The sequence below is a fragment of the Cucurbita pepo genome, chromosome LG04, assembly GCF_002806865.2.
Source record: "Cucurbita pepo subsp. pepo cultivar mu-cu-16 chromosome LG04, ASM280686v2, whole genome shotgun sequence".
Classification (NCBI taxonomy): Eukaryota; Viridiplantae; Streptophyta; class Magnoliopsida; order Cucurbitales; family Cucurbitaceae; genus Cucurbita; species Cucurbita pepo.
Window position 1 is genome coordinate 476,193 of NC_036641.1, and position 25,250 is coordinate 501,442.

A 25,250-nucleotide genomic window follows, 5' to 3' on the forward strand; every position below is an offset into this window, starting at 1 on the left:
TGTGTTGGAGGTTGAATTATGCACATGCTATCTGGAACGTATATTGTAAATGGTTTAGCATGGATACGAGAGAGTCAGATTGTAATAGCCCCAATATATATATATATATATATAATAGTTATAATAATAATTCATAAATAAATAACTAAGAAATGATTACTTAAAAATAAAATAAAATAAAACTTACCCACCACTTTCCACTAACCTCTCATCCCAATCTCATCCTCTCTCCTCAATCCACGGCACAATATCATAGTTGGTCCAAAAATAAACAAACGTTAGATCTGAGAAAAAAGTAAAATGGCTTTCAACAGAGTAAATGACAGATTTAGAGATTTTTTTTTTTCTGTAATTACGGTAAAATCCTATCTTAGATTTCTTTTCTTTTATAGTTATGGTTATAAGAAAGTAATTTAGAATCAAATCTTCTTTCCTTTATCCAATATTATCTTCTTCCCTTTATCCAATATTTTACCATGTAATAATCAAATCTCATTTTTATTGTATCCAATTAATTAGATTAATAAATCTATCCAATAATTAGAAAATAAATATGAGCCGGTCGAGAATGAAAATCTATTTATAGGATGAGGAGAGAAGATTGAGGAAAGATTTGGTGAACATATTCTAAAAATAAAATCGAAAATATTAGAGACAAGACACTCCATTAAATTTTGTCCACTAACAATATATTCCCTACAACTCTAATAATAGAAAATAAGATATTAAGTGAAAAATAGCATTATATATATATATATATAATATTTCAAGACTTTTAACAATAGATCAAGGTAGATTAGAATAATTTTATAGAGTTCAAACTTGAAACTAATGTCATGGGCTCACATAGGTTGACTTGGATTTCAAAGGACGGAATCGAACTTTCATTAAAGATATATTCGTGACAACGACTTAAGCTAGTCAGGTAAGTGGTCTTACTATCGGCATGGTTATATTTGATGTTGACACGTGCCTGTGGTTCTGCATGTGTCATATATACTAATATGTGTGAATTATCTGTGAATCGGTATGCTTATATTATATTTATGTTATGTCATAATATGTGAATTGTATGATAATAATTATGTATGATGTGTTCTAGGATATGTTTGAGATAGAATACGAGAAGGATGCACAAAACGAAATGTAACAATAGTTATAAGATACGTTCATGAAATGTTAAGGTTAGATTACATACCAGAGTGCTATGGATAGGAGAGATTGATGAAAGAATATGTTTAGGATATGGGTAGAAAGGGATAGGTTTGTTGTTCTATCAATCTAAGGTAAGTTCACGTAACGATATGACTGTGATAGGTATAAGAACGTTAAGGCTATGATAAGTTAGGGAACGATATGACCACGAAGTGTTTACAATATGACATGTTTATGATACGATATATTGTGATGTGATGTGTTATGTTTAGATTGTTTTGTGTGACCATTGAGGTAATTGTTGTGACTTGCACGTTATGAAATGACATGTTAAAAAAATGGAGCGTTATGTTATGTTTTCTAAATTGTATGTATACAACATGTTATGAATGACATGATATCACGATAAATGAAATGAAATGTAACTCCGTTAGGATTATGTATGATACGTAGAGTGAAAAATGAGAAATGACATGTTAAGTATGAAAGATGATAGCGGGGTTATATTCATTAATGATAAAAGTATAAATATTGGGGACCTCATGCATTATGTGTGCTCATGCATTTGGGGGGATACCCCTATTCCATCACGAGGGTATGGACGTGTACATCCAATGGCAAGACAACGATCGTTATGTTTTACATAGCGTTGTCGTGACGGTTACTAGTTCTAACGGGTGTTCGGCCTAAGGAGCTCCTAGAGTATGCTCGCCTGACAAGGAAAGTGGCTCAGCGGTGTGCGAACTGACTGGTGAGCCCATACTTGCACGTATGGGCTGTGTGTAGAGTATATGGTACACGTCCAAATTACCCGTTAGGACAGCACCATAGGAAAATAGATTGAAAGGATAGGTCCCGTCCTTGCATTCGCATGTTCTTGCATTCAACCCCCAATAGTGGGGTCACTTACTGAGTATTTCTTTAAATTCTCAAGTCATGTGCTACTACGTTTTTCAGGTTAAGGCAATGCATTCATGTACGGCTGACGAAGGCATCGCAACTCGAGACCATGACACATGCATATGATAGTGGTATTTATTTTCTTAGACTTAGGCTAGAATAGGATGTGTTTAACTTAAACGCTTATTTATTTTATTTAGTCTTTTGTTGTGTCGTTTTAAAGATGTTTTTGAAACACGTAAGTCCATGACTGTGTTTTAAGATAAGGATATGTTTTATGGAATTTAAATGAAGTCTTCTGCATTCAATATTTAGGATATGTATACAGTAGCGACTTAAATTAAGTAGAAAATTTCGGGTCGTTACACCAATGCTCGAGAGAACCCAAATGGATGGATGTTTGGGATGTCTTGATGAGATAATCGATAGATGGGTCAGTTCCCAACAGATGTGTCGAGCAAGCCTAGATGGTCGATGTGTCCCGAAACATGGGATGACATCACGATGCATGGATCGTATTGTAGGGAACCAAGATGACAATGAGATATGATGTGATTGTGTCGCGCACGATTAAACATGCATGCACGAATGACGTGTGTGGTTGAACAAGCTTGGATTCTGCATGAACTGTGTTTGGTTGGCAAAGGTAAAACTCACTAACGGTTTGATGAATATATGATTTAAGCTCATCGAAGGTTAATATATGTTACCGTGGAAATGATTTAAGCAAATATAACTACGTTTGTCACCCCTTTTTTTTCTCCAAAAAAAAACCCAATAATTGGTTGTTGAAAAAGAAGAGAAAAGAAGTGTATATGGGATATGTCTCTCTCATAAATGAGTCTCTTTGATTGAATCAACTTTTTTATGTAAAAGAAAAAAGAAGGTATGTATGACCAAACCATCATAAATCTAAGTTTTTTTAAAAAAAATTGGCTTGCTTAATCACTAATTCCTTTCATATATGTATTCTTTTAATCATTAAAACTTTAGAGGTTATTGGATAATAATTTGTTCTTTTTCAAATATATTTCCAAGCTTTCAAAATCGTTTCACAAATATACTTTCAAAAGTGTTTCAAAAATACCATTTTCAAAACTTTCATTAATATCCTTATACTTTTTTTCAAAGAATTTAAAAGCGGTAACGGCCCAAATCCACGGCTAGCAGATATTATTCTCTTTAGGCTTTCCCTTTCGGGCTTTCCCTTAAGGCTTTAAAACGCGCCTGTTAGGGGAACGTTTCCCCACCCTTATAAATGTGGTTTGTTCTCCTCCCCACCAACGTGAGTGACATCACAAAAGCACCCTTTAATTTCTTTTTTTAAAAAGATTTAAAAAAACACTTTTGAATTAAAAAAAAAAATACATTTATCTTAGTACCAGGTTTCAAAAATATTTATGAACTTTCCAAAATAACATTACAATGTTGTGTAGATAATGAGGTATTGATGGATTGTTTTCGTTCATATATTAACTGTAATAAACTCTAAATCCTAACCCTTAAACGTAAACCCTAAGTAAGGGTATAAAATTTAGATACTAAAGTAGTGAAAGGTGGAGATTGAAGAAGTCAATATTGAAGGCTAAACTAAAGTAGAGCAAAAGATATATGAGATTGATTTTAGTGGTGCATAGTTAAAGAATTGGGCATAAAGATAGTAGGAAATACAAAACAAGAAACCCTACCTGCTCTTTTGAAGGCCATCCACAAGATGAAACAAAAACACGATTCTTTTAGAAATATTGGATAACTTAGATTGGGAAAAGCTTCATAATGCTTTTCAAATTTGCATTCATCAAATGAACTGTTACATATGAATTGAAACAAAGTTATTGATAAAGATAGGGACTTTCTCTAAAGATTATATCAATCTACGTACAAAAAAAAAAAAATATTATTGATAACGTCGACCAAATATAAATAAATGAGAATTTTGTTGATATTGATGGAGACCATGGCATGAAAGTCATACTATGTATGAAAGAATAATTATGTAGGCGTAATTCACAAACTTATAAAAGAATGAGATTTCTTTTGTTTCATAAATTATACTATAATTATAAGTTAGGGAGAACTCATGCATATTTGTGTTTCACATGCATCGGATACTTTCTCACTATTATGAGTATGGACGCGTATATTATGACTCATAATTTACAACATTATGTTCACCTTGATGTTGTTCGAGCTCTTCCCCTCCAGGGTGTTCAACATAGAGCCCGTTAGCCTAGCTCGATGAGCTAGGCTCAGGGGGTGTGCAAGCGAAACTGAGGCATGTGTAGAGAAGTACTAAGCATCCAACTTGTCCGAACTAGAAAGGTATCAAAGGTCATGCTATGCTTTGTTAAAATGATAGACCCACCATATTGCATGTGTGTACATTCTTGTCTTAAAAGTGAGGTTACTTACTGAATATTTCTTAAAATATTCAAGTCATGTGTTATCCCAATACGAATGACGATGACGTCGTGATGAAAGCCATGACATCAGGCTTGGGATACCTGCATTTATATGAGTTTTAGGTTTGAATGTATGGTTTTTGAAGATGCTAAGAATGTTTTAAAGTTAAGTCAACAAACGAATTTGTGGCACATTCAAGACCACAAACAGGATAATATTAACTTTTTTTTGGTTTGGTATAGATCTTTTGTTGACAGCCACATCAAAAGTCTGCATTAATTTAATTTAAATTTGATGTTATGATTATTTCAAAAGTCTTCAAAAATTAAAAACATTTTTAAGTCTTAAAGTTGAAACCAACTACTTATTAGTATATTAAGTGTTCCAACTTAGGTGTCACCTCCTAACCTAAGATTAAGGTTCTAAAACTATTTTCAAACATCATATGAGTTTAATATGAAAATATAAAATTTTAGTCGATGTAATTAATATATGTTTATGTCACTAATCTCTTCTACTATGGATTTATATTATCATTTAAAAGAATTATGAAATATTACTATGTAACATGATATGAACCAATCAAATGTATCATGCCAACGAACGTGGAAGAATTTGTTCGTGGGTGACCAATGAACATTGTTTAGCTTTTGCAATGTCACGTGTCCTTAGGTTTTATGTAGGCGTCTTGCGACTGACTATTAGCGACCATGATAAGTTCGATTTTGAAGTACTTTTTCCAATTTAGCACTTATTCTATTGACCCATGCTAGCATTCTTTAACGCAAATAATTAAGATTTTAGCCACTACAATACCTCAACTCATGTGACAAGGTGCAATGGAGTTGAGCAAGCTGTGCACCCTACTTGGCCCATGTGCCTCCTTGCAAGCCCATTTAGTCACCTAATGTTTTTGAAGCCCATTCTATACTCTAGGGTTGGTTCAGCTATGTTTTGGACTCTTTTTAACTTAATTAGTGATGTCTATTTACCCTACCACGTTCTTCCTTGTAACCCCATTTAGTTACTTAATGCTCTTGAAGCTCGGTCTACATTTTAGAATCGGACCTCATTCAACGAGTGTTGTGCTATGCACCTGCGAATCACTCTTTCGAGTTTTATATGGTTGAGCATAATACAATCTGAATGCGCTTGCAACCTATCCTAATCAACACTTACAATCTTAAGTCGAGTTTAGCATCTACTCAACTATTTTCTAAGTGATTCTAAGAGCCTACACAATTAAAACATATGTCTATGACTAATTTAGGTGAGACTTTCTCCTAAGATAATGTACCTATTTGAATCGTCAACAAAGAACTTAGATCATAATTGAAAAGAAAATAGAACTTAAAAAGAGTGAAGACAAGAACTATAATACCCAATTCATATTTAAAGAGCTTAACGAAAGAATAGAAAAGCCATAACTTATTTCATAGGCAAAGCAATATTAAGTCAAAGAGTAGCTCACCTTAGAGATGGACTTGTTGCTCACAACCACAATGCTCTGAAAAGGGTGAACCACCTCCACTAAACTCAGAGGTGAACAACTCATAACTTCGACGCACCCCAGACGCTCAGATAGTAATAGAGACTAAGCTCGAACTTCCATAATTCATAGTAAAACCCATGGATACCTACTAGGTTAAGGATGTGATGAGAGTTGTTTATTATGTATTTTTATATTCATTTTTTTTTTCAGGTGTTTGCACGTTGTTGATCGAGGTGGATGAGCGTTCGAGAGTCGTGTGTCATAGAGAGGGTCATTCTGGAGCGTCAGTCCTTTTTTTTTTTTTTTTTTTTTGNTTTGTAATTATATCCTGAAACTCTTTGCAATAAATTTGAATAGCACCCTATTATAATGAAAATTAGGCCGTGACATTATCATAGGCATAAAAGAAATGAATAGACAAGTCAAATAGAAATCTCATAGTATTAAGTGTTTCACAAATTGTGTTACAAGATTCATAAGTTTGGCAATCCATAGCCTACAAAAAGGGTTTAATAAGGAATTGATGTGTACAAAAAAGGTTATTTAAGAACTTACCAAACAAAAAGCTCCAACACAACCACATGCCAATTGATTTACCATCCTTTATATAATTAAATGGGCTGCCTATCAAATTTTTTTAATTTACTCTCTAAAATTTTAAATATTATTTAAAACTTGGATACCAAATTATTTCGTTCTCCTATTGAGCTAACGTGGGATCTCACAATCCATCCCCCTTAAGGACCCAGCGTCTTCGTTGGCATATCGCCCGGTGTCTGGCCCTGATATTATTTGTCACGAAGCATTTTTTATAAAATTGTGGAAACTTCTCCCTAGTAGACATGTTTTAAGATCTTCACAAATAATTTTCATAACGGAATTGAAGAACAAGTCATAATGAGTTGAGAAAAAAAAAAAAGTGAGGCCAATTGATAAATAAATAATAACAACAATAATAGTAATAGTAAACCTATGGACAGCATTTATGATTTGTGATTAAACAAACCATTGTTCACACATTGTCTCTTTCTACAAAGTTGACTTTTGATGTTGGCTAAAGGAAGGTGTGTAAAGACAAGAGTTTCATTAAATAAGAAGAAGAAGAAGAAGAAGAAGAAGAAGAAGAAGAGGAAGAAGATGAATCAGAATCTGAGCTCTCTCCTGATAGGTCTGGTGGGCGCAGCCCTGACTTTGTCAGCTTATTCACAGACATGGGTTTCTCCAACTGAGTGCATCACAGCCGGCCTGCTCGTTCTCGTTTTTGGTCTTCTTGTCAATGAAGGTTTCATCTCCATTTAGCTTCTTCTTCTTCTTCTTCTTCTTCTTCTTTCATTTGGGTAATAATTTGTGTGTATCTTAGCCTATAAAGTTATCATCTTTCAGTGATCTCCATGGATCCATAATCATTTGGTCAATCTATGTGAATCTTGCGGTTTTAATGAGTTGATGTGATGCTTCTATTAGTTTCTTTGTTTGAATTGTTATGTCAGAAAATATTGAGGATCTCATCAAAGGGATATGCACTTAATGGGTATTAGTATTTGAAGAAATGTTCGAGTTTTTTAGCCTTACAAGTCATCAATCTTTTCTGGTTTACACAATAGTATCATGACCCTAATTAAGTGTACAAACGAATATAAACTATTGTTTGGTTAGATCATGAACCGAAAACAAAATATGAGCTAAATAATCTAACCAAACAAATAGAAACGGTGGTGAGATCCCACGTTGGTGAGAGAGAACAGAGCATTGTTTATAAGAGTGTAAAGAGTGTAAAAAACTCATTTAAAGTAGATGCGAAATTCGAAAGAGAAAGCCCAAAGAAGACAATATCAATAGACAAATGGTAATAGAGCTAGACATTGAACAATGTGTCAGCAAAGAGACTAAGCCCCAAAGTATGCTAGCAAGGACGGTAGGCCTCGAAAGGGATGGATTGGAAGGTCTTACATCGATTGGAGAAAGTAAAGAGTGTCAACGAGGATGCTAAGAAAGGAAGGTGTATTATGAGATCTTGTTAGATAGAAAAGAGAACTAAAGCATTATTTATAAGTGTAAACTTTTCCACCCGTTTTTTTTTTTTTTACTTTGAAAAAAAATCTGAAAGTTTAAAAATGACAATATCTACAAACAAGCGAGCTTCAGTTGTTAGAGAAAACGTTCACCAAATGGATGAATTTGGGAATGATGTTCATCAATAAACACCTAGCATGAAAGAAGGAGGAAGTTACATAGCCAGAGATGACTTGCCGACCAAATAAAGAAGGCCCCATTCATTTAAATGGTTGCCGGCAAGTCATCCTTGGCTGCACTACTTTGAAGCCTCCTTCCCACATGCAAGAGCTTTGATGAAAAGTAGCATAAATACATATATATATATATATACATATACATATAAACAGAAACTGTCAAATGATGAGAAGCAGAGAATTAAGAGAAAAAGAGAGGGCTTTGGCAAGAAAAGGCAAGGGAGAAAGAAGGAAGAAGAAGAGGATTGGTGGACAGGAGAAGGACCAATGGAGTTTATGAAGGGAAATGGAAACTGAAACACTCCAAAAAGTTTAAAATTTTGAGAAGATTTTGTGGGATTGAGAGTGGTTCTAATAAAGCAGTTCAATGTATTAAATGATTGTTAGGCTTTTTACAGAGCTTATAGGACAGGACAGAACTGAGCAGTCAGGCAAGGAGAGGTCAATGTTGTGTCCTTTTAACCAAAATGCAAGGGAAATACAGTTTGTGTAAAGTGAACTTTCGATCTTGTTGGGATGTGATGGGATTGGATGACACTCAAGTCTCCTACTCCGACATTCTCTTACATCTCCTACAACATTAGTCACATTATTTATTCCTCGCTTCTAGAAGTAAAAGTTATCTCTACATACCAACATAAGCTCTTCCAGCCTACTTTGTTAGTCACATGCATTTCAGAAAAATTATTAGTCATTACAAGCCTATCACTAGCTTCACCTCGAGATTTTAAAATATATCTATTAGAGAGAGCTTCCACACACTTTTTAAGTCTGGGAGAAAAGTGCCCCTCAATTGAAGCAACCGTTCAAGTGTTGGCAACCATTGTATAAGGTCTGTATTTGAATACCATGATTCAGGCAGTTTCGCAAGCATTCTTTGAGCCTCTCTCAAGTTTCATGTAGGGATTCCTCCTCCCACTGCTAGAATGAATGAAGTGATTTAGCTTTTGGCAATCTTTGAGAGCAGAAAATACTTTGTCATAAACTACTGAACCAAATCATTCCAACAGCTCATAACTCCTGCTGCTACTGCACATTCAGCCTCAGATACTAAGATTATGCATTCCAACAAGCGTTGTATAACCAAAAGAAGATTATGCTCCTTTCAAGTTAACCATAAAGTAGCTTTAACGCACAGCCCCAAGGATATTAGCTTTGCCTCTAAAACAGGTTCCCATCACAGCCTCAAGCAGCCAATCTTCGGCCTTTTTAGGGAGGCAAATCCAGAGATCAATCTATCATTTTTGTCTCTTAGTCGATGAGCCATTCAAGTCATAGCCATAATCACCCTCCTCCCAAAGGACTTCCTTTCTTGGTTGAACTGCCGTGCCACTGTTGTAAGAATGAAGTATTTCTTTGGTGGGAGGGAGTCCATACAAGCCCACCATAGACTGTAGGCAGAGATGTAATCTTCCAATTAATCAAGTTGTCTAGAGTCACCCCAACCAAATAGCTACATGTTCAACCACGGGAAAAGTAGAAACCTGCGAGATCCTATATCGGTTGGGGAGGAGAACGAAGCATTCTTTATAAGGGTGTAGGAACCTCTACCTTGAAGACGCGTTTTAAAAACTATGAGGGGAAGCCCGAAAGGTAAAGCCTAAAAGGACAATATCTGCTAGCAGTGGGCTTGGGCCGTTACAAATGGTATCAGAGCTAGACATCGAGCGATGGGACAGCGAGGAAAGCTAAGCCTCGAAGGGGGTGGACAAGAGGCGGTGTGCCAATAAGGACGCTAGGCCCCGAAGGGGGGTGGATTGGGGATCCCACATCGATTGGAGAAAGAAACAAGAGTCAGCGAAAACGTTGGGCCCTGAAAGAGGGTAGATTGTGAGATCCCACATCGATTGGGGAGGAGAACGAAACATTTTTTTATAAGGGTGTGGAAACCTCTCCCTTGAAGATACGTTTTATAAACCTTGAAGAGAAGTCCGAAAGGGAAAGCTCAAAGAGGACAATATCTACTAGCGGTGGACTTGGGTCGTTATAAAACCAGTTGAAATATTAAATGACATCGGTAGATATTAAGAAAAATGAAAATATAAGAAAACTGGTATTGACAACTCACATACCCAACGTGCAGACCTAGTCGGCTCAACTTGTGTCATGTGTGCCTAATACCAGCCTGAAATAGTAGAGTATGTTGATATCTCTGCTACCACAGAATCATGGCTTGAAACGTTTTATCATCAAAACATTCAAGCCATTGAGAAACTTATCGAAAATTTCACCAATAATCTCCACACGAGCAAAAACCATCTTGAAAATGATGGAAACGGTTGGCATCTCTAACAATTATAGTCCTATTTGCAAGCTTTGAAATAAGTTTGATAGCAGTGTGACAATCATCGCACATCCTAAGGTTCTTAATCACCCGAATCGGTGCACCTGATGGTGATTTCATCAGGCCATATGCTACGGCAAGCTTCTCGCTATGATAGCTAAGATTGTCGAGCTTTTGCTCATCCTCAATATCGTGCAAAACACCAGCAATATCAGGAACATACCCCAATGGTCGAATCTTGGTTAACAAGTCCCTTACCATTTCATAAATCTGACTCGACTCGGGGTGTTTATTATCTTCGGATGTAAAAACATGGGCAATATTTCTTATTTCTAACCAGCTCACTCCAGGTTCTTTCTTCACATTTCTTTCTCTCATCAATTTTCGAACCTTAACGACACCGTCCCATCTCCTAACTCTCGCATGCATGTTTGATAATAGAATATAAGAACCTACATCCTCATGATCCATCTGTAGTAAGTACTCTGCTATTTGTTTCCCTTTATCATAATTTCTATGAACATAACAAGCATTGAGAAGGGTGCGCCATGCAACAACGTCCCAATTGATTGGATTCGACCTCATAAAATTCTCAGCTTCATCGAGTCGTCCAGATCTACTTAGAAGTCCAACAATGCAGGTATAGTGTTCCAACCCAGGAACAATACCAAATTGTTTCATCAAATGGTTAAAATAGTACAATCCTTCATCTACCAAACTTAAATGGGCACAAGCAGAAAGAACACCAATAAAGGTCACATAATTTGGACATTCTCGAGCAGTCAACATGTCGTGGAATATGTTCAACGCTTCCTTACCGATACAATGGTGAGAGTGACCAGTTATTATCGCATTCCAGGTAATGGAATCACAACACATCATATTTGAGAACACGCGTTGTGCTGCTAAAATGTCCCCACTCTTGGAATACATTATGATCAAGGCATTCCCTACTATAACATTGCCCTTGAGACCTGATTTCTCGGCACGAGCATGTAACTGATCACCATGGCTTAGTGCGGACAAACCTGCAGCAGAGTTTAACAACACAGCCAGTGTATATTCATTAGGAGGAATATGATCAATTTCCATCTTTGAAAACAGATTTAATGCTTCTTCAAAGAATCCATTCTGGAAATAAGCTGCCATGATTGCTGTCCAAGAAACAACATTTCGGTTTTGCAACTGATCAAAAAAGGCTCTTCCACTCAACACATTACCACATTTCCCATACATATCAATGATAGAACTTCCGATATAAACATCGTAGTCAATATCGCTTTTCAACATTCGAGCATGAACATGCTTACCGAATTGTAAATCTTTAAGACTAGCACAAATGCGAAAAATCGTAACAAAAGTGGCGTTATTCCATTTTGTGCCTTCATCAATCATTAACTTCAGAACTTCTATAGCTTCTCTCAAATGTGAATGCTCTAGAAGCCCATTTAGAACCAAATTATAACAAAATACGTCATAACCTGGCACAGTATCTAATATCTTCAATGCTGCTCTTACATCTGAACACTTAGAGTACATCTGAATAAGTGCATTCTTAACATATTGATGAAGCTCCAATCCAGACTTTAAGGAAAACCCATGGCACTGCCTCCCCTCTACATACATTTGACTATCACGACAAGAAGATATAACAGTGGCAATCACATATTCATTGGGGAAAATATTATCCTTCACTATCATCTTTTTGAACAGCTCAAAAACTACCAAGGGACTCCCATTTTGCATATACCCAGCCATTAAAGCACACCAAGAAACCACATTTCTTTTCGACATTCTATCGAACATCTGCCGAGCAATGAATAGTTCATCACATTTCACATACAAATTAATAAGAGAATTAATTTGGTTTACCCTGCAGTCTCCAGGGAGGCGATTGGTAATGATCAAATGGGCATGGATTGTTCTACCAAATTTTAAGTTTTTGGCATCTGCAGCCACTTTCAAGAGCTTCATTGGGTCCAGGAGAGGAGAAGCCAATTCATTGGACTTAGATAGAAATGGCGTGAACTTGACAGGAGCAAGGCTACTAATTGGTACTGGTAGCTTTAACATAGCCATTGCAATGCTTTGAATTTCTAGTTAGAAGTGTTTGCTTTTAAGGTTATGCAAAGCTTTTTGGCAGAATCCATCCATCCGCTCATCCTCAGAACAAGCTCAATCCTACTAACTACACCAGTGGAAGGCAGTAATTCCCAAGTATAATGAACAAAAATAAATAAGTAAATGATTTTTATAAACCGAAAGCCATACCGAAGAATACCCAGCTAACAAATTGCACAGAAAAATTCCAGCAAAAAGATGTCTACTACCTCCATATCATTAGGCAGCCCGTGTTTATCTTTTGAATGAACCCCAAAATATCAGTCGGCAATTACCAGCAACGATTCGCCGTCTCCTCGCAGCCGCAACCATCTATCTGTTCTAACGATTTGTGGTGAGGTTGAATCCCGGTTCGTTGGCGTGGGTTCGCACATAGTAAACCAATGATTTTCGGTTTATGAAAAAGAAACCAAACGGTCCAACCGATGCCCACTGTTGGAAAAACCGGTTTTCTTCAATACACCATATTTTTCAACTTAAGTTTTCTCGACAAAACTTACTTCTTGTATTCTTTATCGTTGACATAATATATTTTAATAAAATGTGTATTCATGAAGTTCGACAGTAAGATTTATTACCGTTACATGTATTTTTAAACTTTTAACTTAAATTTTTAATTTTTCTTTTAACAAAAGAAAATTTTAGTTGAATAAGCTAAACGATTTTAGATCCTCAAAATATCGACTATGCTTATAAATTCAAAAAGATTTGATTGAAGGTCTTAATATGATATACTAACAACTTTTCTCCGCTAGAAAAAGATGGCGTTGATACAATTTCGATATAGGTAAAGTAGGTTTACTATAAAGTTTTCTAACCTTTTTTTCGTGTCAAATTTGGGAAAACATGTGAAAACTGTTGATGGATAGCACCCACTAAACTTACAAAAAGGATGAAAATGGTGTAGAAATATTGAAATTTTTGCTATGTAGCATTTATGTAGGGTTGGAGAATCGAACCATGCAGAAAAAGCATGGTGTTCATTTATTTTTGTATTTTCACAGGTCTCCAACCATACATGCCTAATCCAAGTACACACAATATATAAATAAATAAGGTGTCTATAAGAGCTTTAGGTCAAGCCCATCTTGTAGTCTTCCCTTCCCTTGAAACATACATGGCACCTTCAATGCACAAACATCCAGATTGGGCTCTGTATTTTTATGTTCTAAACTACCTTCTTCTTCAAACAACAGAAGAAGCGTGGAGCAGAATTTGGTTCCAAAATTGATTCTTTTTTTTCTTCGTTGGATGTGCAAATTATGTTACTCTTAAGCACAAAACGGCATGAAAGAGTGTACCAAACAGCAACTCACTGAGTTCTCAAGGCTTTGATCCAATCAATTTCCAGATTGAAGTCACCAGGGCCAGATCTTGCACCTGGAACGCCAGCAGCAGCATTCACTGATAAAGACATGCTTACAATACGAGATGGGTTCATTTCCATCTCTGAATCTATTATATTCCCTCTCCATGTTGGTAAATATCGATCAAGAGGAATCTGAAAATTCAGACAAAACGGAATGGTTAGTTTTAGTTAGCTTGAACTCATCCACATCACAATGTTCAATTCACCATCATCTTAGTCTAACCTTGCAAAACAATAGAATCAACCCAAGTATTACTCAACTGATTAAGGTGCATAGCCTTGACCAAAAGGTCAAAAGTTTGAATCATCTACTTTTATATATTTGTTGAACTCAAATAACATACTTCCTAGATACAAGAAGAAAATTAAATTAAGGCTATGGTGCTAATTAATACCGTCATAAAAACCCAAATCAAAAGTAAAAATGTTCATACATTTTTATTAAGGTTTTGTTCTTTCCAAGATTCAAAGTTCGAGCATTCATATAACAGTATACCGTAATTGCCAGTAAGCCATATAAACAATTTGCAAGCTACAAGATGTGGAAGGCCACTTGCCTTGGCAATATACCAATCATCTTTAGGGGCTAGAACAAATGCTTGCCATGAATTATCTTCCTCTTGTCCTGGTGAGTTTACCCAATTTTCAGTATAAATCTGTGGAGAAGTTTACAGATATTCATGTAAATGCTTCAAATGTTCAGTTGGCTATAGTAGGCAAAGCACATACAATCAAATCTTTTTGCCTTTACACTCATTACCTAGAGGGAAAAAAGAAAAGAAAAACGAACTTACAGTGGATATATAGCATCTTCCATCTCCTTTAAGCCTCAACGCAATGGAATCATACAAATCCAAATTAATGAAGCCATCAAACTGAAGTAGATAACATAGAAGATCAAGAATTAGCCAAAGAACGAAAAAAATATATTATTGACATAATGGAAACCTCTTAGGAACAAATTCATTTTTAAATTTAGCATGAGGGGGTTCAAAAGCTGCACTTAAATTATCTTTGGGGAGTATATAAGGAGATATGGAAAACAGAGATTCGAGGGAAAATAACCTATGGGTGCACTAAAAGCAAAAGAAAATAACAGTGATACATATGCAATGAAAGAAAATCAATTGAATGGACAGAATGTCAAATACAAGCTAAGAGGTGCCGACTTTCTAGGCATTTTCATACCATTTATGACACTCTTGCCATTTAGGGAATGTCTAAGGAATCTTGATTGTCAATCTGTAGACCATGATATACAATTCTTCTTAAGGAGTTTGTCATCAACTAAATGACGTTGTAAGGTAAGGTAAGAGAACCAAATATCAAGAGCTGGTGACAAGCAGTTATGTTTTGAGGTAAAAGGGTTGATTAATCTTGTAACCCAGCAAGTCAGCAGTTACACATTCAAATCTAGTATAACAACAACAGCAACAACAAATATTTTTAAAAAAAATCTAAAAACAAGCAAGAATATGTTTCACCTTTTTGGAGCGCATTCCACAAAAACCACTCCTGTTTATGTTCCATCTTGAATTCTCATTTACATCCAAGGAGAGCTTCCCAGAGAATACTCCTATAATAAATAAAAGGTTGATACATATGCATTTGACGGACTATAGAGCAAGTTATAATTTTGCCATGTCGTTTTGCACGAATATAGTAGAAAGAAAATATCAATCCACACCAAGTAACCGATTATGCTATTACAAGATTTCTTCAGCCTCCTAAGTTAGAGAGTAAATAGTGTGTTCCCCTAACTTGCTACAGAATTAGTAATGGCACCTCATCAACAATCATCGTGCTTTTCCGTCGCCCATAACTACATAACTTTTCCTATAATTTAGTATGAGACTTGCTAAGAAAAACCATTCCAATCGCATGTCATACATTCGGACCTCACAAAGCTTTACACAGTGCTTTAGGAAAAAAGTACATTTTCTAATGATGAAAACGTGAGAGAAAACAATGCATTTGTGAAATATATGTTTTGGAGAGATAAAAGAATGTATAGCATAGAGTAATACCAACAACTTTCAAGCTTATAAGTTGCATTTAAATGAAGAGATACAATTTGCTACATACCTCGTAGCTGATTTCCAGTTTCAGTGATCTCCAAAGATGCTGTAGACATTCCTGAAAACAATCCAGTGAAGAAAACTAAATATTTTATTACAGAGTTTAATAAAATGGATCCTTAAACAACTTACTACATGTCCTTGTCAAAAGTTATTGATGAAGATCGAGCAAACAAAAGGATTGTAGCTAATAAAGGGACTTGAACTGTTTTGCATTCCTATTTCACTTTTAAAAAAATATTATGAAAAAACCTGAAATGGGGGGGAAAGAAGTGAAAATGCACTGACACCAAATCAGAATGCTAAAGGTCTATTTTTCCCCCTTATGGAGCAATATAAAGAAATACTTAAAGGATAAACATACACATGCACATACCTCCATACTCCGAATCCGAATATAAATGCCACTTCTTAACTTCTTGCTTTGCATTGAAACTAAATATGTATTTTTCAGTAGGTGGTATCCAGTCTTCAACATTCCAAGCGAGAGCTATAATATGATATCCAAAAAAACAAAAGAAAAGGCATAAATAGACATCAATCATACAGGTAGCATATACAACTTGGGGTTAGAGAAGGTAACACTTTCTTTAACATGATACGAACTTCTTATCGATAAATGAAGAAGGAACAAATTGTTCAAATGGTTCACACTCCAATACAGAGTGAGAGAGCAAAAAGAAAAGAAAAAGGGAAATGAAAACAAAAGAACGAACGAGGAATGTCATCCAAAACAAAATAGGAGATATAAAAGACTTAAAATAGAGGAGCTACAGAAAAATCCAGCTGGTCAAATCTGATAACTCCTTAGAAAACCCCAATGGAAACTTCAAGGATCTTTAATGTGAGATCCCACATCGATTGGAGAGGGGAACGAAGCATTTTTTATAAGAGTGTGGAAAGCTCTCCCTAGCAGATACGTTTTAAAAATCTTGAGGGGAAGCCCGAAAGAGAAAGCCGAAAGAGGACAATATCTACTAGCAGAGTGTTTGGGCTATTACAAACTCCCTTTCAAGTCTTTCATTCCCCGCTTTCTGTCCATATCTGGTCACTTAAAACGCTTTCTTCTCCGAGGTAATAAATAGGGAAATAAGACTAAAAAAGACTCCTAGCAAGTAGTACCTCCACGTCCTGAGGCAATGCACCACGGCTGTCATCTCTTTCTCTATCCCGAAGGAGAGCTGTTTTTAAGCAGGTAAAGAGCTAGTAGTGAGGGTCTTCCATCAGTTTTCCCGTGACTTGAGTTCTGAGACGAAGATCAATTTGTAACAGCTCATGCACACCGCTAGCAGATATTGTCCTCTTTGGGTTTTTCCTTTCGGGCTTCCCCTCAAGGTTTTTAAAAAACATATACTAGGGAGAAGTTTTCACACCCTTCTAAAGAATGTTTTGTTCCCCTCTCCAACTGATATGGGATCTCACAATCCACCCCCTTCGAGGCCCAGCGTCATCGCTGACATTCGTTACCCTCTCCAATCGATGTGGGATCGCACAATCCACCCCCCTTCAGGGCCTAGCATCCTCACTGGCACTCGTTCCTCTCTCCAATCGATATGAAATCTCACATTTAACTTCAAACTCAGCATCAAGAAGCACGGCTAACAAATCTATAATTCCTTGTGAAACTATTCCAATTCCAAATCTATAAAATCAAACCAGCCGATGAGATTCTCAAAGAAGACTGCTAATGACTCAACAGAGGCCCCATTGCAAAACTTTGACGGGGGTAATGGAAGTCACTTGAAAAATATCTTCTCAAAACTCCTTAGAAGTATTCCATAACCATAATAAGAAGGTATTAAGCTGACTGAATAATTATTCATATACAGATAATTCTGAAGCTCGCAGATAAAATAATAGTCGTTAAAATAACCTTTTTTTGTTGAATTTACAGAAGCTTGCCAGAGTGCTCGCAATTTTGACATCTTTCATACACACTAAAGCTCTAAAAACAAATGAGAAGGCACTTCAGACCTGAATAGCCATGAAAGAAGATACAAATCCATAGATTACAAAATAGAATTTCCTCCAAAACAAACAAATGACACTAAATTATAAACATATACTGAAAGTTATGGCTACCCAACCCTAGAAAATGGCGGTCTTAACTGTAGAAATAGATTTCATTAAAGCCAGCCAGCGTCCCTAGTTCCGTTTTGGTGATGAGAAGATTACTAAGAATACCAAATATCAGTTGCTATTTTTTTTCTTAGGAATCAAAAAGTTGATGAGAAAAACAACTGAAGATCAGTTGAAGAATGAATCAAAATAATTGCAACATTGCCAAATTTGCGATTGTTTGTCCACATCCAAATGTAACTCATACAGCATACGAAAACATGATTCAAATCAAAGAAATAGAGGAGGGGAAGGGAGGAGAGTATATAGAGCAGAAATCAAATAAAACATATCAAAATCAGAACATCAACCTCACGAGTTCGGGGGGAGAGCAAAGAATCAAGTAGCGGAGGAAGTTAGGGGCGCACTAGGGTTGGAGCTTTAACTGAAACTCGAAGGAGATGAGTGTCGGAAGAGGCGAAGAGCGAAGAAACGGAGACGGAGAAACGAGTTAGAGAAAGAAAGACGCTTGGAAGTTGAAACCAAGGCAGTTCCTTTTCCCTAAACCCCTTAACCAGAAACTTTTAATTTTAATTTTCTTTTTTTAAAAAAAAATTAGAAAATAATTTATAAGAATTTATATAAGTTAACAAAGTGTTAATATTACTTATAAAAATAGTATTATTTTTAAATATAGTACATCCATTAGTTTTATATTTCTTTCATTATTCAAAATTAATTTAACATTTTTAAAATATTTTTTTATTTTTTAATTATTAATAAAATATTTTAAAGTATTTTTAATTAAATAAGTAAAAAAAAAAAAAACATGAATTTTAGTTGTATATTAAATACAAATACAAATACAAATGTGAATTTCTCAATTATTTTTATACTTAATCCAATGTAGAAGTGAATTAAAGCTTTAATTCTTTAAATTTGAGGTTACAGAAACAAGATAATTTTGTGGGTACTTCATTATTTACGGTTTGGTTGGGAGTGAAATAGATAAAGTTAAGCGGTGATGGTGAAGAGACTAAGTTTGACTAAATATATTCATATAAGATAAAGAACTCAAACTCATCTTTGACTCATATATTAATATTCATATCAATTTGGATGTAGGATGAAGATTTGTTTTACTAGAGCAAGTTTGCCAAAGGACTCTAAGTGAGATGCTAACGTCATCGGGTTAGAAGAGATGAGAATTCATTCTCATGATGTTCTCATGATGCTACGAGTTCCAAAAATACACAACATTTATCATCATGTAACAAATAAATAATTCTGATTTGGTTTTAGGTTGTGCATAAAACTTTCATTAAGATAATTTCTTCCCATTATTTACAATAAGGAACAGAATATCAAGTTTATGCAAAACTGTGCCTCACACTATTGAGGACATATTCTATTTATATTGGCAAAAGATTAACTAATAGATCCGATTTCATAGGAAACTAACGAAGTAAGCCTATTCTTATGGCATGACTAACTTCAAGCTATTCTAATGGATTGACCAATTCTAACAGTCCCCTTCAATCCCAACAAGTCTTGTACATGTTGAGATTGTTACAATGTGTAGTAAAAGGAGTTTTAGACAGTGGTTTTGTCAGGATATCAGCTACTTGATCACTTGATGAAATGAACCGAACTTCCATTGCTTTACGTGCTACTTGTTCTCGAACAAAATGAAAATCAACTTCAATATGTTTCGTTCTAGCATGAAATACTGGATTTGAAGTTAAATATGTAGCTCCGAGGTTGTCACACCAGAGGCGAGGAGCCTTTGATTGATACACGCCCAGTTCCTTCAGTAATGACTTGATCCAAATCATTTCTGCAGTAAGATTCGCAATGGCCTTGTATTCTGCTTCGGTGCTTGATCTTGACACTGTAGCCTGTTTTCTGGAACTCCATGAGATTAGATTTGCTCCAAGAAATACAGCAAAGCCGCTAGTTGAACGTCGATCATCGGGACAACCAGCCCAATCAGCATCAGAAAACCCCGACAACATCATGGTTGATTTCTGAATTTTCACTCCTAATGCTAGTGTGCCTTTAACATAACGAAGAATTCTCTTCACAGCACCCCAATGAGCATCAGTAGGTGTATGAAGATATTGACACACTTTATTGACAGCAAATGCCAAATCAGGCCTAGTCATTGTCAAATATTGTAGTGCTCCCACTGTACTTCTGTATTTGAATTGTTCTTCAGCTGATAAGGGTATTCCTTGTTCTCTGAATAATTTTTCAGCAGAACCCATTGGTGTAGACATAGGTTTGCATTTTTCCATGTTTACTCTTTTCAACAAATCTAAGGCATATCGTCTCTGTGACAGTATGATACCATCTCGTGTTTTCTTGACTTCAATACCCAGAAAATACTCAAGACCACCCAAATCTTTTACTGCAAAATCTATTTTCAATTTCTGAATCAACCTTTCGGTTGCTTGATCAGAGGAGCTCACAATAATTATATCATCAACATAGATGAGCATATAGATAGTTATCTCTCTGTTTTTGAGAATAAAAAGAGATGAATCAGCTACTGAAGCCTTGAAGCCTAACTCAATAAGTTTTCCAGTCAACCTTGAATGCCAAGCTTTTGGGGCTTGTTTCAGGCCATAAAGGGCTTTCTTGAGCTTGCATATGTAATTCTTTGGTTTGGCTGAGTCTTGAAATCCTGGTGGTTGTCGCATGTACACTTCCTCTTTCAGAATTCCATGCAAAAATGCATTTTGGATATCAACTTGTCTCATATTCCAGCCCTTGGTTACTGCTAGCGAAAGAATGACCCTGATTGTTGACGGTTTGATCACAGGGCTAAAAGTATCAGTGTAATCAACACCAAATCTTTGCTTGAATCCTTTGGCAACTAATCTTGCTTTTAATCTTTCAACTGACCCATCTGCTTTTCTTTTCACTTTATACACCCATTTACTATCAATGAGATTTATTCCAGGTTTGGGTGGAACTAGATCCCAAGTGGCATTTCGTTTTAGCGCTGAGAGCTCATCATTCATTGCTCCTCTCCATCTTGGATGTTGCATGGCTTCCTGCAGGTTTCGAGGTTCAGTAGCAGTCTCTATGATCGGAGTTGTGATAGTTACAGCGCTTGCGAATTTTCTTGAGGTTTCTGAATATCTGATAGTTCCATCAGTGAATTGTTTAGCTTGTACAATGTTATTTCTCAACCTTGTTCGCATTGGATGTTGACTAGCTGCTTCAGTTGGTTGATCAGACACATGTTCATGAGTTTGGTTTTGAGCATTGATCGAACTGCTCTCAGCTTCATATTCTGCAATTTCCTCTGAACTTCTTGTATTATCTGCAGAAGATAAGCTGACACCAGACAAGTTGTCACTAGCAATATTATCAGTTTGACCATCATTCATATGGGAATTACTAACAACTGGTTCAATATCTGTAAGAGCATTTTCAGTGTAAAAACTAGCAAGTTTGGCTAAGGCTGGAAGTAGAACAGGATGATGTGGATTTGTGGTTTTGTTTGGTGGCTTAGATTCTTCAAAAGGAAAAATATTTTCATCGAAAACCACGTCTCTAGAGATGTAAATACGTCCTGTACTTCTATTTAAGCATTTATATCCCTTATGAGAAGAACTATAACCCAAGAATATACATCTAGTAGTTCTGAAACTCAGTTTCTTGTTGTTGTAAGGCCTTAAATTAGGCCAGCAAGCACAGCCAAACACCCTAAGCATGGAGTAGTCTGGACTTTTACCAAACAATTTATGAAGTGGTGTGTCTTGTTGTATGGTTCGGCTGGGCATTCTATTTATAAGAAAGCAAGCTGTGTTGAAAGCTTCATCCCAGTAGGATAGAGGCATGTTGGCTTGAGCGAGTAAAGCAAGGCCAGTTTCTACAATGTGTCTGTGTTTTCTTTCGACTAACCCATTCTGCTGGTGTGTGTGAGGACAGGAGATATGATGTTCAATGCCTGTGGATTTGAAATAATTGTGTAACCGATGGTATTCACCCCCCCAATCTGATTGGACGGAGCGAATTTTGGTATTTAGCATAGTTTCAACATGTTTTTGAAATTGAAGGAACACAGACTCAACATCAGATTTGCATCTCAGAAAGTAAATCCAAACATAACGACTAAAATCATCAACAAAGGAAACATAATATTTGGAATTATTTACTGACGCAATGGATGGACCCCATACATCAGTGTGAATTAATTGAAGGGGTGCTGTAGATACATGCTGAGAAGAACCAAATGGCAATTGATGTGCTTTCCCTAATTGACAAGCATTACAAATTGAGGAAGAGGGAATATTAGTATCTATAGCTAAATTATTATCTTGTAGAATTCTAATGGTAATTGGAGATGCAGGGTGCCCTAGCCTTCTGTGCCATTGTTCTTTCGAAAGTTTGGCTGTCAGCAAGGCTTGACTGAAATTATGCGGTAGAACGTATAGGCCATTCTTACATCTACCGTGGAGCAGGAGTTTCTTCGTGACTCGGTCCTTAACCAAAAAATAGTTTGGGTGAAATTCTACAACAGCATTATTATCAGATGCTAGTCTTTGTACTGAAATTAGGTGCTTATTGATTTTAGGAACATATAGGATATGTTTCAGAACAAGAGATGAACCAGAAATTAATGAATTCCCAATATGAGAGATAGACAAACCTGCGCCATTTGCAACCTGAATTTGGTCGGTGCCAGTGTAGCGTTCTCTGGTGGTAAGCCTCTCTAGGTCATTGGTGATATGATCTGTGGCTCCAGTGTCAACATACCAGTTTGTGTCACTAGTGTATCCACTTGTTGCCAAAGCTGCTTGTTTGAGATTATTTTCGGCTTGATATGCCTGATCAAATCTGTGCCAGCATTGCAAAGCATCGTGATTGGGCTTACCACAAATCTGACAGACAATGCCTGAGCTGCTTTGTGTCTTTGATGGTTGACGTCCAGGATTGTTCACAGTACGCCTTGATTGTCCATGACCACTATTTAACTGACGACTACGACCGCGACTACCTCGACCTCCATTGGCACCTCCACGAATGGATATCCTATTGACATTGTTAGCAGATGAAAGTTGCTCAAATGTACCCTTACGCAAGTGCCGCATCTCATAGCTCAGCATGTGAGCATACACGTCGCTGACAGTGTATACATCTGTTCTGGTTGTAATGCTTGTGACTAGAGGATCATAATCTGGACCAAGTCCTTGCAGCATGTAGGCGATGAGTTCTTCATCCTCTATTCGCTTGCCAATGGCAGCAAGTGTATCACCAAGATGTTTTACTTTACGAAAGTAGTCAGCAATTGTCATGTCCTTTTTCTGGATAGTAGAGAGTTCCATACGGATCTGCATTGCTCTTGCTCGAGATGTGGAAGCAAATTGTCGCTCCAGCGTAATCCAGGCTTCTCGTGCAGTGGTGATTCCAACCATCGTGCTGAGAACCTCCTCAGTGACTGATGAGTTGATGAGGCTGAGTACCAGCTGGTCCTGGGGGTACCAGACTGTGAACTCAGGGTTGATGATAATTTTGCGATTCCCTGTTTCTTCACTTGGTTCAACGGCGATCGTCTGGCTTGGTGCAGGCATGGATCCATCCACAAAACCAACAAGGTTTTGGCTACGCAAGTAGGGAAGGATTTGGGTAGACCACAGTAGATAATTTTCTTGTGTAAGCTTAACACTAATCACCTGACTGATCGACGGAGAAGACATTGTGTTGTTTGGGATTGACATGTCTAACAGCAGAGGCTATGGATCTCGTGGATCTTATTTCGGCTCTGATACCATATCAAGTTTATGCAAAACTGTGCCTCACACTATTGAGGACATATTCTATTTATATTGGCAAAAGATTAACTAATAGATCCGATTTCATAGGAAACTAACGAAGTAAGCCTATTCTTATGGCATGACTAACTTCAAGCTATTCTAATGGATTGACCAATTCTAACACAGAAAAGGAAAAACTTGAACAAAATGCATCATTTATTATTGAATCCCACATCGGAACCACAAACAAAACTCTATACAAAAACAAAACAAAAACCAGGCAATTTAACATATATCAACCAAACTGCTTTCTTTCCCTAACTTTCCCAAACAAAAAACTATGAACAAAAACATAAACAGAATCAAAAAGTTCATCCACGAAGGGGAGGAGGTGGAGGAGAAACATAGCCTCCACCTTTTACGTTGGTGTTTGGTTCTGGATCTGAATAATCCATCGTCTCCATCATCATCATCATCCTCCTCCTCATTTCTTCTCCACTTTCCTGCAATTTTTCAACCCTAAAATCAAACACCATTTTCAGATCCCTCAGATTCCCCAAAAAAGCACCCTCTTTAATTACCTTTAATTGAACATTGGAGTCATGTTGTGTATCAACACCCTCCATCATCCTCATTTTGCCTCCAAATCCTTGAGATTTACACAAAACAACCAAAAACCCATTAAATTGAAACATCAAAAAGGGAAGAAAACAGGGGTTTTTAAGAAGAAAGCAGAGGAAAATGAAATATGTACCATTAGTGAAACAGGGTGCGATTAAGAGAGAAAGAAGAAGAATTGAGAGAAAAGGAGAGCGACCCATTTGAATTAAGGGGATTTTGAGAGATGGGTCGGTTTTAGATTTACGAGTTTATGAATGAATCAATCAATGAATCAATCAATGAATCAATGAAGAAAGAAGACAAAAACTGGGTTTTTGTTCTCTCTTTCGTTGTTGGTTGCAGAGAAAATAGGTAAGTGCTGCCACTTAACTGCAACGAGGGATGAAAGGCTATAAAAATGGGGTTTTTGAAGATATCTCCAACTCAATCGCCGTTTTCAGATTTGTTTTATGTGAGTTCAAGATTATATATATATATAGCATACAGCCTTTCTGAGCTTTATTTTATGGAGTTTTTTTATAAGCCGAAGGCAAGAGAAGACTTGAATGCTTTCTTAAAAACATTATCATTTACTTGGCCTTCTAAAGTTTTGTTTTTAATACTAAATATATGGTTTGTTCACATTATTTCGGCATCATTTTTCATAATCTTTCTCACGTCTAAATTAGAATTACTTGGATTAGAATATTTGTACGAATGGACGAAGAATTGAGTTTAAAAAAGGAGAATTCGGAGTGAGTTAGCATGTTACT

The 25,250-nt window shown here is 36.3% G+C and overlaps 3 protein-coding genes and 1 non-coding gene across 7 annotated transcripts; 1 reads left to right on the plus strand and 3 right to left on the minus strand.

Annotated features, from left to right (window-relative positions):
• The first annotated feature begins 6,932 nt into the window (after window positions 1–6,932).
• Window positions 6,933–7,497, plus strand: LOC111793862. The gene has a single exon (XM_023675926.1). It carries the CDS (start codon window positions 6,998–7,000, stop codon window positions 7,247–7,249), a length of 252 nt encoding a protein of 83 aa, XP_023531694.1. The 5' UTR covers window positions 6,933–6,997; the 3' UTR covers window positions 7,250–7,497.
• Window positions 7,498–10,027: 2,530 nt separating this feature from the next.
• On the minus strand, window positions 10,028–12,938 carry LOC111792367 (pentatricopeptide repeat-containing protein At5g39680). Its single transcript, XM_023673776.1, has one exon. The coding sequence runs from the start codon at window positions 12,560–12,562 to the stop codon at window positions 10,427–10,429; it is 2,136 nt and encodes a 711-aa protein (XP_023529544.1). The 5' UTR covers window positions 12,563–12,938; the 3' UTR covers window positions 10,028–10,426.
• A 559-nt stretch (window positions 12,939–13,497) lies between these two features.
• On the minus strand, window positions 13,498–18,681 carry LOC111794099 (probable complex I intermediate-associated protein 30). 4 transcript variants are annotated; one of them, XM_023676236.1, is made up of 9 exons: window positions 18,481–18,679; window positions 18,161–18,225; window positions 17,925–18,025; window positions 16,428–16,541; window positions 16,059–16,109; window positions 15,458–15,549; window positions 14,768–14,848; window positions 14,531–14,629; window positions 13,498–14,105 (listed from the first exon to the last, which is right to left on the minus strand). In XM_023676236.1, exons 3-9 carry the CDS (start codon window positions 17,974–17,976, stop codon window positions 13,917–13,919), a joined length of 678 nt encoding a protein of 225 aa, XP_023532004.1. In that variant the 5' UTR covers window positions 17,977–18,025; window positions 18,161–18,225; window positions 18,481–18,679; the 3' UTR covers window positions 13,498–13,916. The 4 variants fall into 4 exon arrangements, with proteins under 4 accessions (XP_023532004.1, XP_023532003.1, XP_023532002.1 ...); XM_023676235.1 differs by having other exon boundaries at window positions 18,139–18,225; XM_023676234.1 differs by lacking the exon at window positions 18,161–18,225.
• A 4,535-nt stretch (window positions 18,682–23,216) lies between these two features.
• LOC111794172 lies at window positions 23,217–23,352 on the minus strand. Its single transcript, XR_002815063.1, has one exon. It is a non-coding gene; the product is annotated as a small nucleolar RNA Z247 (small nucleolar RNA).
• Between the last annotated feature and the right edge of the window lie 1,898 nt (window positions 23,353–25,250).